Raw genomic sequence first — 14,871 nt, 5'->3', positions numbered from 1 at the left:
TTCAGTCATCATCCAGAAATTTTTGACCAGTAGTTTTGTACCAAGTACTTAACGAAATGCACAGTAAAAAAAAAAAAATACAACCATTTCCTAATGGCCATATAGTATCAGGGAAATACAGTATCTTGTATGTAGTAGAGACACGGAAAGACTGAAATTCCGTACATGCACATCCTATATATAGAAAATGGAGTGAGGTGCAAAGCCTCCATTCTTAGCAAAGAAGAATTAAAGGTGTTGTTGATTGGTGTTTACTCAGTGGAGTCTGTTGCCATGACAATTTGGTAAAGGAGATTGCAATTAGCAAAAAACTGACATCAACAAATCTTATTCCTAACACCCAAAACATTTTCTAATTATGGGGAAATATAAGCTTGTTACATGTGCAGCAGGTCTCACAATTACAATTATTAAATTTTTTTTGGAGGGGGGGGCACAGGGTCTGAATTGCTATGGAGATTTGTTAATGCGCAAATAAGTGGCAGTGATGCTCAGGTGGCTGAAAATATTAGAAACAATAAAAGAATAGAATGCTGAAGCTTTCATACAATTCCTGACTGAATTCATGTGAGAACACGCTGCTCAGGTATAGAACTGGGTAGTTGTTTTTGTTGAGAAGACCACAACTCTTGATAAATCAATTTGATTAGCATCTAAAACATGTACGGCTATAGCTTTCACTCTTTCAAATCATTTTTGAAATGAAAGACACAATCTAGGGCAGACGGAGTGATACTGCTGCAAGAAAATAAAAATGAGTGTGTATTTCTTTAGCTATTAAAGACAGGAAATGAAAAGCTCAGATGCAACTGAGTGGGGGAATCATAGCGAAATAGTGCAGAGATGATGAGGAAGTATGTTTTGAACGGATAACAGATGGATTTACTCTGTGAACCCCCTCAGGCTTATTCAGAGTACTCATGCAAGTGTCCCCTGTTCCTTTCTCTCTCCATCTGCGTGCAGCCATGGGTGTGCTCATGTCAAAGAAGCAGCCGGTGGACAAGGTGCAAAGGTGCACTGCTGTGGTCTCAGCCTTCCAGTCAGGCATCAAGGACCGCGCAGCACTTGTCAAGCAGGCGGAGGGAGACGCTGAGGACAGTGGCGTGCCAGCCAAAACCTCAACCGGCGTTGAGGAGAAGAACACTGAAGAAGGAGAAGCTGGGGAAATGGAAAGTGGCAGCGGCCTGTCCGCAGCCCAGCAGGCCTCGGTCTCGGTCAACCAGGAGGCCTGGTCCAGGTTACGAGACGGGAAAGGAGTAGAGCCTGAAGATCTGGAAAAGAGTCATCAGCTCACACCGCCTGCTTATGTGCGGCCTAAAAGGAAAGCAGATGACGATCAGCCTTTAGAAGTGGAGCTGGCAAAGAAAGAGCAGGTAACGGCAAAGAGCATCTATCTAATCAATATATCAATTAAATCATTGGCAGAGTGTGCATGAAAGTACAATTCATAAATAAAAATAGTCTACACATAATAAATCCCCAAGGCATAGTATTAAAGAGGTATTTGTACAATCTCAGTCTCCATGGCAACAGCAGCAAATGATCTGCTTTCCCTGTCGAAGTTCCAAATGATTCAGCAAGGAACTTTTATGCTTTTCCCTCAACATTGTTGGAGAGTAAGTTAAAAAGTACCTTTAAATTCTAAACTTGCTGTGAGACCTGCGTGTGCACGAGGACGGTTCACACAGAGCGTCTAGGGCGTGGGTTGCTTAATCTGTCTCGGGACGGTGACTTGCATGCAGGAACGCGGTGTGTAACAGGGTGGAGTTCACAGGAGCACTGACCCCATTAAAGTAGTGGATTTTCAAGACTAAACACTGTGTTAAGAGAAGTCTCTGGGGGCTGGAAATAATAAAATAAGAATTTTGAAAAGAGACAGTGAAAGATTAAAGCTTACCCACGCAGAGCCTGTCTAGACCACAAGACACTTGGCATGGTTTTAGTCTGTAATTAATGTCAAATAATTGTATGCCTTGTCATGTTAAGTAGAACGAATGCTGCTCTCATTGTGCCAGAGTTTTGTCAGCGTATTTTGCCCCCTTTTGCTGAACTGCAGTATATTCAAGATTATGAAACAACTACACATTTTGAAGAAATCAAGGTTTGGGTTAGGGTTAGCTTAGCTTTTACATCATACAGACAAACTGTGGATAATTTAGTACTTATTGTTTCATATTTTTTAATTAATACACTGGAAAATCCATCATCAAAAACAATTCATTTTGAGATGCTATAGCATTTCCCCCATATGAAGTGGAAACTACAAGTAAACAAAAATCAAACAGGAATGAACAGTGACATTAGAGCGATTCGGCTGCGCCAAGTTTGATGCTTAAATATTTGGCACATCGCTGAGTGACACCTTAAAAGTGGGAAGAGAATTGCTTTAATCTCTTCAGTAATTACATTCCAATTTCCCATAATTTTTGTCAGGGCCATAGTGAATCTTGAAGTGGATCTGCCAGTCTTCAAAGCTAGTCCTTAAGTCCAACCAGACTGACACTCCGTTTGATATATTTGTACTATTTGACTGCAGTTCAGTTACCCAAAGGTATCCAACAGCCAGCGCTCCTACAGCAGAAGCCATAACACAACACCCTTTAGCAGCAGCTTGACTGGGTCATAACTCAACGAAAATCCCAGCGCTCACATATTGACGGGCATGTGTGTTCCCATAGTTACCAAATGATATTTGCAATCATATTTTTTTGTCAAATCAGCTCCTATACAATTACAGTCCTCCAGTAAAATATTACATATCATTTTAATGGGCGGCACGGTGGACGACTGGTAAGAGCGTCGGCCTCACAGTTCTGAGGACCCGGGTTCAATCCCCGGCCCCGCCTGTGTGGAGTTTGCATGTTCTCCCCGTGCCTGCGTAGGTTTTCTCCGGGCACTCCGGTTTCCTCCCACATCCCAAAAACATGCATTAATTGGAGACTCTAAATTGCCCATAGGCATGACTGTGAGTGCAAATGGTTGTTTGTTTCTATGTTCCCTGCGATTGGCTGGCAACCAGTTCAGGGTGTACCCCGCCTCCTGCCCGATGACAGCTGGGATAGGCTCCAGCACGCCCGCGACCCTAGTGAGGAGAAGCGGCTCAGAAAATGGATGGATGGATCATTTTAATGAAGACAGCTGTGGTATTCTTTAGAGTAAGGTCACAAGAGGAGTCCTTGGTGGTGTTGGTCAAAGTCCTTAAACTGGTGCTGTGGCATTTGAGAAGTGATAAAACAGGTTTGGAGCTTTGTTTCTGGTTTTAAATAGCCAAGGTTCATGTGATTATTTTCATTAGTGAGACAGCCCATTGGCTTTTGGAGGTTAATGGTGGCAGCAGGAAATGGACAAAGGAACACATCATTCCTCTCTAATTAGCCATCTAACTAACAGGATTACATTTTTACTAACTAATCCTTTCCACCTGCCTTGCTATTATTCAGGCAAGGCAGGTAAACTAATTAAAATTGGAAGGACTTGGCTTGGGGACAAAAATGTTGGAGAAACAAGCTCCAAATCTACAAAACAAAACAAGCCAAAAAACCAAGCAAAACTACTGCAGACCGGATACTGACCAGTTAGTTAGTTGATAGCTGTATTATGTTTATTGCCCTCCATCAATTCATTTTCTATACTGCTTGTCCTTATTAGGTGGGTGAGCTGGAGTCTATTTTAGTTGAACAAGAGATGGGAGACTTTGAATAAATGAATAATTGTAATAAAGTAACAGATATTTGCAAAATAAACCATTTTACATATCGTCAGTGTTGGGCTGAAACCTCTCGTGTCCAAATTTTGTCACTTCTATGTTTTGTTGTTGTTGGCTTGCTGTCTATGACGATGCGATGTTAATGGGTCAACAAACTTTCAGTAGTTTTTTTTTTTGGTTTCCTGGAAAGTGATGGTTTTGGAAATGCAAGTATTCCGCCCAATGCCTGGGATATACATTTAACGTTTTTGTATTTTTTTAATGAATCTGTTGGTTGGTTATTCATACATTCATTCATCATCCTAGGACGCAAGGTTATCCATCCATCCATCCATCCATTTTCTGAGCCGCTTATCCTCACTAGGGTCGCGGGCTGCTTGAGCCAATCCCAGCTACCTTTGGGCGGGAGGCGGGGTACACCCTGAACCAGTCGCCAGCCAATTGCAGACAATTAATTATAGCAATAAAAAATATTTTATTATTAAAATGAACTATTTTTCATCCATCCACCCACCCATTCACTTAACCACTTATCCTCACTAGGGTATGCTGGTGCCTATCCCAGCTGACTTTGGACGGGAGCCAGGGTACACCCTGAACTTGTTGCCATCCAATAGCAGGGCACATGTAGACAAACAACCATTCCCATCTACGGGCAATTTACAGTCTTCAATCAACTTACTATGCATGTTCTTGGGATGTGGGAGGAAACCGGAGTACACCCACACAGGCACGGGGAGAACATGCAAACTCCACACAGGCGAGGCCGGATTTGAACCAAGGTCCTCAGAATTGTAAGGCAGATGTGCTAATTAGTCATCCACCATGTCACCACTATTTTTTAAAATATAAATTTTACCTTTTTTTCTACCTCATCTACCAATTACTTTGCTCATCTGTCCATTTCAAAACTCAAATGTTGCCCTTGAGCACAAATTTCCCCACCCTTAAGTGTCACAGTCACACACACCTCCACTATCTCACAACTCTCATGGGCAGCTTAATCTGCTCAATACGACACTGGTGTGGGAAGAGGATTTCAGGAATTTCAGAGATAATTTATGGGAAGGAAATAAATTTATATTTTAGGCCAGAATCACACTAGGCAATCTTTACTGCACAACTAGTGCATCCTAAAAGGTATTATAATTAACTGAATAATTCCTTATACTTTTTTATTTATTCAATAATTTTATTTAGTCAAATGCCTTTCTCCACTATAGAGCAAAATATAAAAAGTGGGACTATTTGCTGGAGAGATCACAGTTTGCTTCCAAACATCATGTGCCCATTCACCATGATTCCCAATCAAAGTCACAATTTCACAACCAATTTCTCTTCACCTTCAGCCACCAAGTGATGAGATGTGTGACGTATGTGAGGTCTGGACCGCCGACGACCTTTATCCGTGCAGGATCTGCACTCGAGTCTTCCATGACGGTTGCCTGAGGGAGTTGGGCTACCTGCGCGCTGAAGCCTTGCAGGAGATGAGAGACACAGCTCACACAGTTACCGGCTGGAGTTGCTACTATTGTGTAAGCACTGTCATTTGTTGTTTCAAAAGAACGCAAGGACACTAAGAATGCATGGAATTGATTTAAAGTGTATTCTTTGTGTCCTTCCCGACCGTCCCAGCACAAGGACTTTATGCAATATGGAACGGGCCCGTGGATTCATGAAACAATCTAAAATATGATGTCAGCAAAAATCATTGCTCTGTAATATGTCTAGCCAACATGCAGCATGCTGTAGTGCACATCTGTGTGATATCTATGTAAAAAAAAAAAAAGCGGACAAATGACTGTATACAGTATATATATATATAAGTGGTGAGAATAAGAGGACTTTAATTCCAAAATATCAAAACTAGAGGGGTTGTTTAACCACGGACAGACTGTTTAGCTTGATGACTGCTGCCATGCAACATACTGTACAGATAAATTTCAATAGTTCATATTAGTTCGAAAGAATAATTAGTTCATGTTTGGGCCCTTGGAATTTAAATGTATTTGTTAAGCAATGAATGGTTTCAAAATCATTAAAACATAACATTGGCTTACCTTTTATATTTACAGTTTGCAGTAGATGATAAAACAAATTCATGTTGATTATCTGATTCTGTGTATAAATAATTCATAAATTCGTTCATAAGTCTGGATCTTAGGAGGTTATAGTGTTTAAACTTAGGGCACCCCAGGCTGTTATGTCTTAAAAGTTTTAATTCACTATTAAGTTGATTATATTTGCCAAATTAGTTCTTGCTTTCTGTTTTCACAAGTGAGTCAGTGTTGAATTGTGTTCTGTTTTTACCATCAGCAAGAGTGTTCATTACAAAACAGTCGCTGAAAAGGGATGATTAAAACACCACACTCCAAATTCAGAGGTTATTGTTGAAGCTGTTTTGACTAGTCATCCATGTAATTAGATATAATTACATTGTTGAAATAAATGGTGCACTTGCATCTACATTTGTCAATTCTATTTAATAGCATATAATAGACTGTAACTCTTTTAACTTGTTTTATTTACAAATTATGATGTAGTGGTGAAGTGATGAAATTGCTCCACTCCTATCCTGTACTGGAGGTTGTGGTACTGGTTATTCCAAGGTAAGGGCCACACAAGATTAGCTGTTTCCCCACAAAGCTTCATCTGGTTGGTCACTATCACACATGGCATTTCTCGGTATTAAGCGAGCGAGTCGAGGCTACTGCCAAGCCACACAAATACAGTCTATAAAGTATACAGTACATAGGTTGTGTTTTCCAACAATACTTAACTCCATATACAATTTAATAATTTAACTGTGGATAAAATAGCGCATCACGGTGAAAGACTGGGTAGCACATCCGCCTCACAGTTCTGAGGACCAGGGTTCAAATCCCGGCCCCACCTGTGTGGAGTTTGCATGTTCTCCCCGTGCCTCTGTGGGTTTTCTCTGGGTACTCCGGTTTCCTCCCACATCCCAAAAACATGCATGGTAGGTTGATTGGAGATTCTAAAAATTGCCCTTAGGTGTGAATGTGAGTGTGAATTGTTGTTTGTTTATATGTGCTCTGCGATTGGCTGGCGTCCAGTTCGGGTGTACCCAGCCTCTCGCCCGAAGATAGCTGGGATAGGCTCCAGCACACCCGCGACCCTCGTGAGGATAAACGGAACGGAAGATGGATGGATGGATGGATGGATGAAATAGCGAATCTTGCAGTCATTGCCGCCAAACTGTGTGCACGCTATGAATGTCATGCGCCAGTTCTGTTCAAGTGAATGGGAACGCAGGACACAATGATAGTTAGACCCCACAATTGAAGGATCCAAACACTACGTTGCTACGAATGCTTGGCTGCCACTATATAGTGATATTGCCAAGGACCAGTCAGGGCAAAGCGGTTTTCCTTATTTAAATTAAAAATAAACATGATCCAATAAGAGCAAATCTTATTAACATATTGAATATTTGAATATTTTATTTTATCTCAATTGATAGGTGTAAAAGATCAAATGGAATAGCTTAAAAAAGGGGATCCTGGGCATTTTCAAACCAAATTAGCTTGCGAATCCAATAAAAGGACATCAAACATTATGAATAAGATAACATAAAATGAAGGCATGTGACCTTTAATCAATTCCTTAACCCACTCCTTAACTTGGTCTTTAATAAACCCTATGACACGCCTCTTCAAAGTTTTGTGGAAACATGATGTGCAATTATTTTAACCGATGTTAGTCAAAACATTAAATATTTAATAATGTCATTAATACTTAATAATACTGTATTGGGTATATGGCCTTTTTCAGAATATTAAAAAAATGTGCTACTGCGAGTTCAGAGCCATATTCTCCTTTTAATTGCCACATACTAGTATTCAAACCAGACAGAAAGCCCTTTGTATTTGGCATACCTGAATAACATTGGAATATTGAATAAACAACGATATTGGCACCTATTTGTGAAGGGTTCTCACTGCTAAATGCCTGTACTGAAGGTACGGGTTCAATACTATGACTTCTAATCAATTTGAAACGTATGCATGCTGCATGTGTCATTGCAGCTTATGAAATCAAAGGCCATGAGCTTTGAAAGTAAAGTTCTGAAGGACTTTCCATTCTATTTATGAGCAATAAAACATATTCAGGCTGTATGCAGAAAGCAGTGCCTTTGCTGATCATGCCCCTGCTAGAAAAATATAGTCTGTTTTAATTCCTGCAAGAGGCCGAAGAGTGTTTTTGCTCAAGAACCCTTCACTGTGAAGTAGAGACTTTGCTGTGGTCCATCAGCACTGGGAAATTAAACCAAATGCTAAACAGACTCAGAGAGGCAGTTTAGGGGGGCTTTCAGCCACTCTGCGAAAAGACCCTGAATGGTCCTCTGTCTTTTGTTGAATACTTCACTGGGAGAGGAATGCAGACATTGCTGTCTCAGTGAGAAAGAGTGAGGAAAGAAAGGTCTTTATTGTATATATAATTTTATTTATATACACACACACACACACATATATATATATTTGGGTTTTTTGTAGCATTTATTCCTTTGGATTGGCTTTCCTTGAACGTGAATTTACATTAAGGCCTCAAGGCAGACATTTGGATGGATGCCAGCCATTAAGAAAGGGAAGGGTTTATCATCATCATCATCATCCTTCTCACTCTTCCTAAGGCTATGGGCTGAGAACTATCATGTCCCAATTCTGGGCCTTCAACCTTCAGCCTTCAGAGGGACCCAGGCTACGCTAAGGAGAGATTCTCTGAACTTCAAAGTTACCTGCGAAAGCAAGCTGTCAATGCTTGTGAATGGGACAGTCTAGGAAGAAGGTTTAAGATTCTACGAAGGTTAAAATAGCACGCATGAGATGCTCAAATGAGTAAAAAATAATTAACATTTGTGATGCCATATTTTGCAATAACGTTCAAAATATGGGAAGTCATGAAAGACGGTAGCAATGCATCCTGACTAAAATGGGAAAAGAAGATCACATTGGCCTTCAAATGTAGCCTCAGTAGCCACTAAATACAGCCAGCCACTTTTAGGCAAAGGTTAAGGTCATTTTTAGCATTTTGACCAAACGTAAAAATGAATGTTACTGCATTGTGGAATAAGAATTGGATGTCTAAAATGGATGACTATTTTTTTACAGAGCTCCCATTGTTGCAATTCAGTCATTATTCAAACACTACTACAAAGTGCAAGGTTCCACAAGGGTTAATTCCAGGCACACTGCCTTTTAATTGATATATGGCATTGTGGCAACTGATTCCTTGCAACTGCCTGAAAGAGCTCAACCGCTTAAAATATCAAGAATTTGCCTGGAGCTGGTATGCTGAAAGCATTAGAATGACCGTACACTTGTCCCACAATTTAAGGCTAATGGAGGTTACATTACCAATTATTTTCATCAAGTTGAAAATACAGCTCAAGTAGTGCATTCATTACTCTCTGTGACATGTTTATTTGCTGCTGCCCAACCCCTTTTCTGTCCACTCTTCTGAATAACGTCACATATACTTGATTTAGAGCTCAAGTAGAGAATTAAATCACAAGGCGAGACCACATTACACCTTGTTCATTTGTTTCTATATTGGCTTTTTTTAAGTGCTTAATATCTGACACCCTTGCCGTGCATGAAACGGTTTTCAGTTCCCGAGCTACTTCCTGAGCAGCCGATGCAAAGGATTTTGATGTCTAAATATAACTTACATCTCTTTTTTTCCCCTCTGTATTATTAGTCATTGTCTTATTATAATCATGTTTTGAGTGATGTGTAAAGTGTTTTAATTGCTATGAGCTATAAAAGAACTGCCCCAATTTGCCAATTAACCACAAAAATAATCCTACCTGCCTCTCCTATTCTTGCAGGATAATTTGAACCTACTGCTTACAGAGGAAGAAATGTACAGCCTTATGGAGACCTTTAAGCAGTGTAAGATCATTCCAGGTGAGTCCCTGAATAACACTGTGAAAACTGCTCATATGGCATGTGACAACCTATTTATAGGGGTGGTGTTAGTTGCATCCACACTTTTTTTTTTTTTTAAATAAGAAGACTAATGGATCCGATTCTTAATCACTTTTAGGGGAATGAGGAAGATTTATCTCAAAATAGTATTTACCGCTAGAATTAATGTTTATTTTATTTTTAAATATATATTTTTTACAGTCAAACAGTGACATTAATTGCTCTCAGTCTCATTATTCTTAAAGATCTGTAGTATTCTTCTTTGGACCAGTGGGGGAGGTTTTTCCTTTGTCTAAAAAGTGTCACTGCAAGTTCATTATAATTGGAGAAATGCGCTCAGTGACTAATAAAAGTGTACATTATGTGATTAATTGTGCCTTGTCGCTGTAGAGTCGTGCCTGGTGTCAGACGAGTTGCTGCAGTACCACCACTTTGTATCCAAGCAGCAGTTCGATAAGGACCTGACCGATGAGCAGGAGGAAGAAGTCCTTGCCCAGTTTGCAACCCTGGACCCTGGGAAGAAGGGTCACATTGAGTGGTCGGACTTTCTCTACTTTGAATCATTGGCAGTTTTGAGAAAGTTTCGCACCGAGGTAAAAAGAGAATGGAGTCCACTTGGGATTTGGTAATTTGATATTAAAGGTTACTTGTTAGCAGTGTTCCGCTCAATTCTTAACAACTATCTGGAACCTTTCAACAGTGAAGCTGTCATCCTTTATCAAATTATTATGTTACGTTTAGTGCTACACCAACCACAATCTTCAACCAATCTACCACAAACTGTCAAAGAAAAGTATTAAAGCAATAGAACTGATTTTAAAGAAATTCTATTTAAATAAAAACACTTCACTTCTAGGCGGCACGGTGGGCGACTGGTTAGAGCGTCTGCCTCACAGTTCTGAGGAGCGGGGTTCAATCCCTGGCCCCGCCTGTGTGGAGTTTGCATGTTCTCCCCGTGCCTGCGTGGGTTTTCTCCGGGCACTCCGGTTTCCTCCCACATCCCAAAAACATGCATGGTAGGTTAATTGACAACTCTGAATTGCTTGTAGGTGTGAATGCGAGTGCGAATGGTTGTTTGTTTGTATGTGCCCTGCGATTGGCTGGCAACCAGTTCAGGGTGTACCCCGCCTCCTCCCTGATGATAGCTGGGGTAGGCTCCAGCACGCCCGCGACCCAAGTGAGGAGAAGCGGCTCAGAAAATGGATGGATGGCACTTCACTTCTAAAACATTGATTGTTTGTGAGGACCATGCAATGTCCAATCTCACTGCGAAATTGGACACCTTTTTTCAGACGGCACAAGGGTTCCTCATGTTATTTTGCCAAACAGTCTAGCGCTCACCAAAACAGTTTAGACCGTCTTACAATAACATTAGCATATTCCAAACAACAGTGAAGTTGGAGCCAAGAGCGGTGTGATTGTGATGTGAAAGCCTCCAAAAACAGATTTAATCCAACATTTCAGGATGTCAAGGCAGGGATTTGGGTGCATTTGTCAATGCCTTTCGTTAAGACTTTCATGGAGAGCGATGTAGATGTCAGGTGAAATGTGACATGCCAATCAGACTGTGGTCACATTGAAGAATATCAGGTATGTATCCAGTATAGGGCTACAGATGAATATGACCCATTTCAGAGAAAAATGCTCTGCTGAGACTGATGTGAAAAATAAAGGGGAAAAAAAAGAAAAGAAAAAAAACTCATCAATATCACAATTGCTATTGGGCCACTTCAGGCTCGCTGTCCCAATCAAGTTTATTTGTCTTAAGGCTTCTAATTGGGGCATTTGTATTGGCGTCTATTAGAGGAACACTGTTTGAGGAAATAAAATTAATTGAAGTCATTGTGGTGGTGAATCCAATCCAAGTGGTGAATCCAATCCATCTCAGTGACTGTAGGTGTGAGATTGTGATGTGTCTGGTGGAATGTGACTGGAATTTTGTCCATTGATTGACTGGAAGTCAGCTTGGGTAAGCTCCAGTTTACATACATTAGAAAAAGGATGGATACATGGAGGGATGGCTTTTTCTTGTTATTTTAAAATGGCTAGGAAATGCCCAAATGAAATGAGACTTCTGATTCTGCATGTGCATGCAGTAAGTCATTGCATTATCTTATTCTAGATATTATTTGCTTCCCCTAGAATTCACTTGTGCGCCTGCTGACTGCGAAGGAACGAGACACTGCTCGCTTAGTGTTCCTGGGTCTTGATTTGGATGAGGATGGCTTGATCACAAGAGCAGAATGTCGCCAGGCCCAGCAGTCCTGGTTCACCAAGCTCAGCAAAGACTCGCAGTCCTGCAACGTGAGGTGAGCGCACAAAATGAGAGGTATCACAAACAGACAGGATGTTTTAAATCATTCATTTTAAATGCTGACTTTGATTATTTCACCACAGCATTAGATAATTGTGTCCCTGTACGTCCAGAGATGACTACTTAATATGCTGTGTTCTTTCCGTACTAAACATGACCGAATTTTAACAAGCAGCGGTTATTGTTAAATGTTTTATTCATTCACAATTGGAACTGTTATTTAATCAATCCTTTTTGTGCTTAAATACATTTGTCGCTTGCTTATAAAATACAAAAGCACAATAATTTCTGGAGAGTTAACACCGTGTAATTGTTGATGAGAAAACATCATCTCATTAACATTGTAATCACACCACACCAGTCTTGTGTGTACTCAATACATCGCAGCAAGGTCATGCCTCATGGAGATCACAGTTTTTATTAAACAGAACAAAAAGCTTGGCATTGCATGCAGAAATGCTAAGTGCACCAATCACGAATTAAATATTTACGTAATATCCAGCTGAGCTTCCAAGATATTGAACAATAATATTCAGAAAAACAAGCAAGCATTTGATTTTTAACAACTCAAAATACCAAATCTTGGAATTAACCGATCTTTGACCTCATTTGGTTCACACACCATCTTAGAGAAGACGTTAAATTGACCTCCAATCATCAACTGGCGAGCAGGACTGCTCTGTAACATCAGCGGACCTGTGTGAACATGATTGGACAATCTTAAATGCACACTAAAATTACCAGACATTGTGTATTTCAAGACTCACGTGTTGTTCATGTTAATTAGCTACATTGATTGATTCGCACAGTTGTTCCATACACTGCTTTAACGTTCAACAGCCATGTTTTCATGCAAATACATATTTCATAGAAATACATATTTTCAAGTGTTGTGTATCACTACAAAAATAATCTTGAGTTAAATATTTCCAACCTTTACTAATGCACTTGCATTATCGAAACTGTTGTGGTAGCCGCCTGCATGCCAGCTCGATTCAGTGTGACATTTTATAAATAGCCATTTATTATCCAGATCAGAATCAGAATCAGAATCATCTTTATTTGCCAAGTATGTCCAAAACACACAAGGAATTTGTCTCCGGTAGTTGGAGCCGCTCTAGTACAACAAACAGTCAATTTACAGAACACTTTGGGGACATAAAGACATTGACAAAAAACAATTGTGCAAAAAGATGCAGAGTCCTCTAGCACTTAGAGCAGTTCGAACGACTAATATTGCAATAGTCCGGTGCAATGACCATTGTGCAAAGGGCGCTGAGACTTCAAGGAGTGTATGCGGTTTAAAGTGACGAGTAGTGCGATCATCTGGGACAATGTTGGTTGTGCAAATGTTACAGATACTCCTCAATCAGTGTGCAAATGGAGCAGATGCTACTCTGGCATGAGTGGCCAGTATATGCAAATAGTTCAGCATGGCGAGACAACTACAGTGAGTGCACGAGTAGTACATAATTGGCCCCACAGAAATGTGACAACGAACTCAAGTCAAAAAATTGCCAGCTTGTTGTAATGGAATTATAGGTTAGGTGTTTAAGAAGTTGATCGCAAGAGGGAAGAAGCTGTTGGAATGTCTACTAGTTCTAGTTTGCGTTGATCGGTAGCGCTTACCTGAGGGAATGATGAGACTACACACAGTGTTATACTTGAAATGGTGTGGTGGTCTTTGAGAGCTTCAATGTCTCATGGAATTGAAAGATATACGTAGCCATCACTGCATTTACACTTTTGGGACATCAACTACTACCATTTAAAATTTGAATCATTGTGAAGAGTTCACCCTTAATTAAAAAAAAACCCAATAAGGATTATGAAGGATGCAGGCTGGTGCAAATGACTCAGCGTGACAAATGTCCGTACACCTGAGTCCAAAGTCTTCGCTTTCGATTAAGCATGGCTCGTTTGTTTTTATGACCATCTGTGCAATTCCTCTATGAGGTTAGACCAGGGGTGTCAAACTCTTTTTTTGTCTCGGGCTGCATTGTAGTTATGATTTCCCTCAGAGGGCTGTTAGAACAGTGAAACCATATAAATCTTTAATCACCACAACATATTACCATTACACAACAAATTGAGGGATAACTAGTTTTGAAATCAGAAGACAAGGATAATAGTTTGTTCAAGTATTGTTTAAGTTACTGTAGAAGAAGGGTTTGGTAACAGAAAAATGCAACAGCTCAACATCATTGTTTATTATGATGACAATTTGGGATTTGGTTACAGATTTTAGCAAAAATCACGGAAGTTGACGAGCATGATTTGCTTTCGCGGGCCACATAAAATGATGTGGCGGGCCACATCTGGTCCCCGGGCCTTGAGTTTGACACCTATGGGTTAGACGATCACATGCTTCTACTTCATGAAAATGGTTCTACAAATCTATACAAGGTTTTGCACTTCATCTACAGTACTGTACGTTTGATTTTGGATTTTCCAGCTACAATGACTATCACTGCATTAGGTAGATTGCACAAACCCAACAGTAGTGCACTGCAAAAACATGTCAAACATGCTGCAATCATACTGCATAGAAAACAATATTTAAAAAACAAAAAAAACCAAAAAAAAAACAAACAAAAAAAAAACGTTTTTTCTCATAATTTCAAAGTGATTAGTTGGGGTTAGGAAATATGGCGATGGACCCTCAAAACTCAAATAGTTTGGCAGTCGAACAACTTGAAATTCAGCCCTAAATGATAAGGCACAGACAAAGTATGCCTTCTTCAACTTCTTCTTCAACTTCTTTTTTTATTTATTTATTTATTTATTTCTTTGGCGTTTCTTATTTTCATGCAAACTATTTGAAGTCAGTGGGCAAAAAAACGGTAATGACAACAAAACCATACAGATGAGTTGTTAATGTTCAGCATCTCAAGTGTGAA

At 40.0% G+C, this 14,871-nt stretch overlaps 1 protein-coding gene across 2 annotated transcripts in view; it reads left to right on the top strand.

Annotated features, from left to right (window-relative positions):
* The window catches only part of phf24 (PHD finger protein 24), a 30,210-nt gene that overhangs the window by 8,998 nt on the left and 6,341 nt on the right, over positions 1-14,871 (top strand). For both annotated transcript variants that reach the window (XM_061698504.1, XM_061698503.1), the window contains exons 2-6: positions 964-1,373; positions 5,056-5,241; positions 9,558-9,636; positions 10,048-10,250; positions 11,800-11,966. In XM_061698504.1, the coding sequence (XP_061554488.1) occupies positions 966-1,373; positions 5,056-5,241; positions 9,558-9,636; positions 10,048-10,250; positions 11,800-11,966 (1,043 nt within the window). In that variant the 5' untranslated portion in view covers positions 964-965. The remainder of the gene's footprint in view (positions 1-963; positions 1,374-5,055; positions 5,242-9,557; positions 9,637-10,047; positions 10,251-11,799; positions 11,967-14,871) is intronic.

Source organism: Phycodurus eques, chromosome 15 (genome assembly GCF_024500275.1).
Source record: "Phycodurus eques isolate BA_2022a chromosome 15, UOR_Pequ_1.1, whole genome shotgun sequence".
NCBI classification, from domain to species: domain Eukaryota; kingdom Metazoa; phylum Chordata; class Actinopteri; order Syngnathiformes; family Syngnathidae; genus Phycodurus; species Phycodurus eques.
The sequence above is the reverse complement of the archived record's forward strand: the minus strand, read 5'-3'. Positions and strand labels throughout refer to the sequence as shown.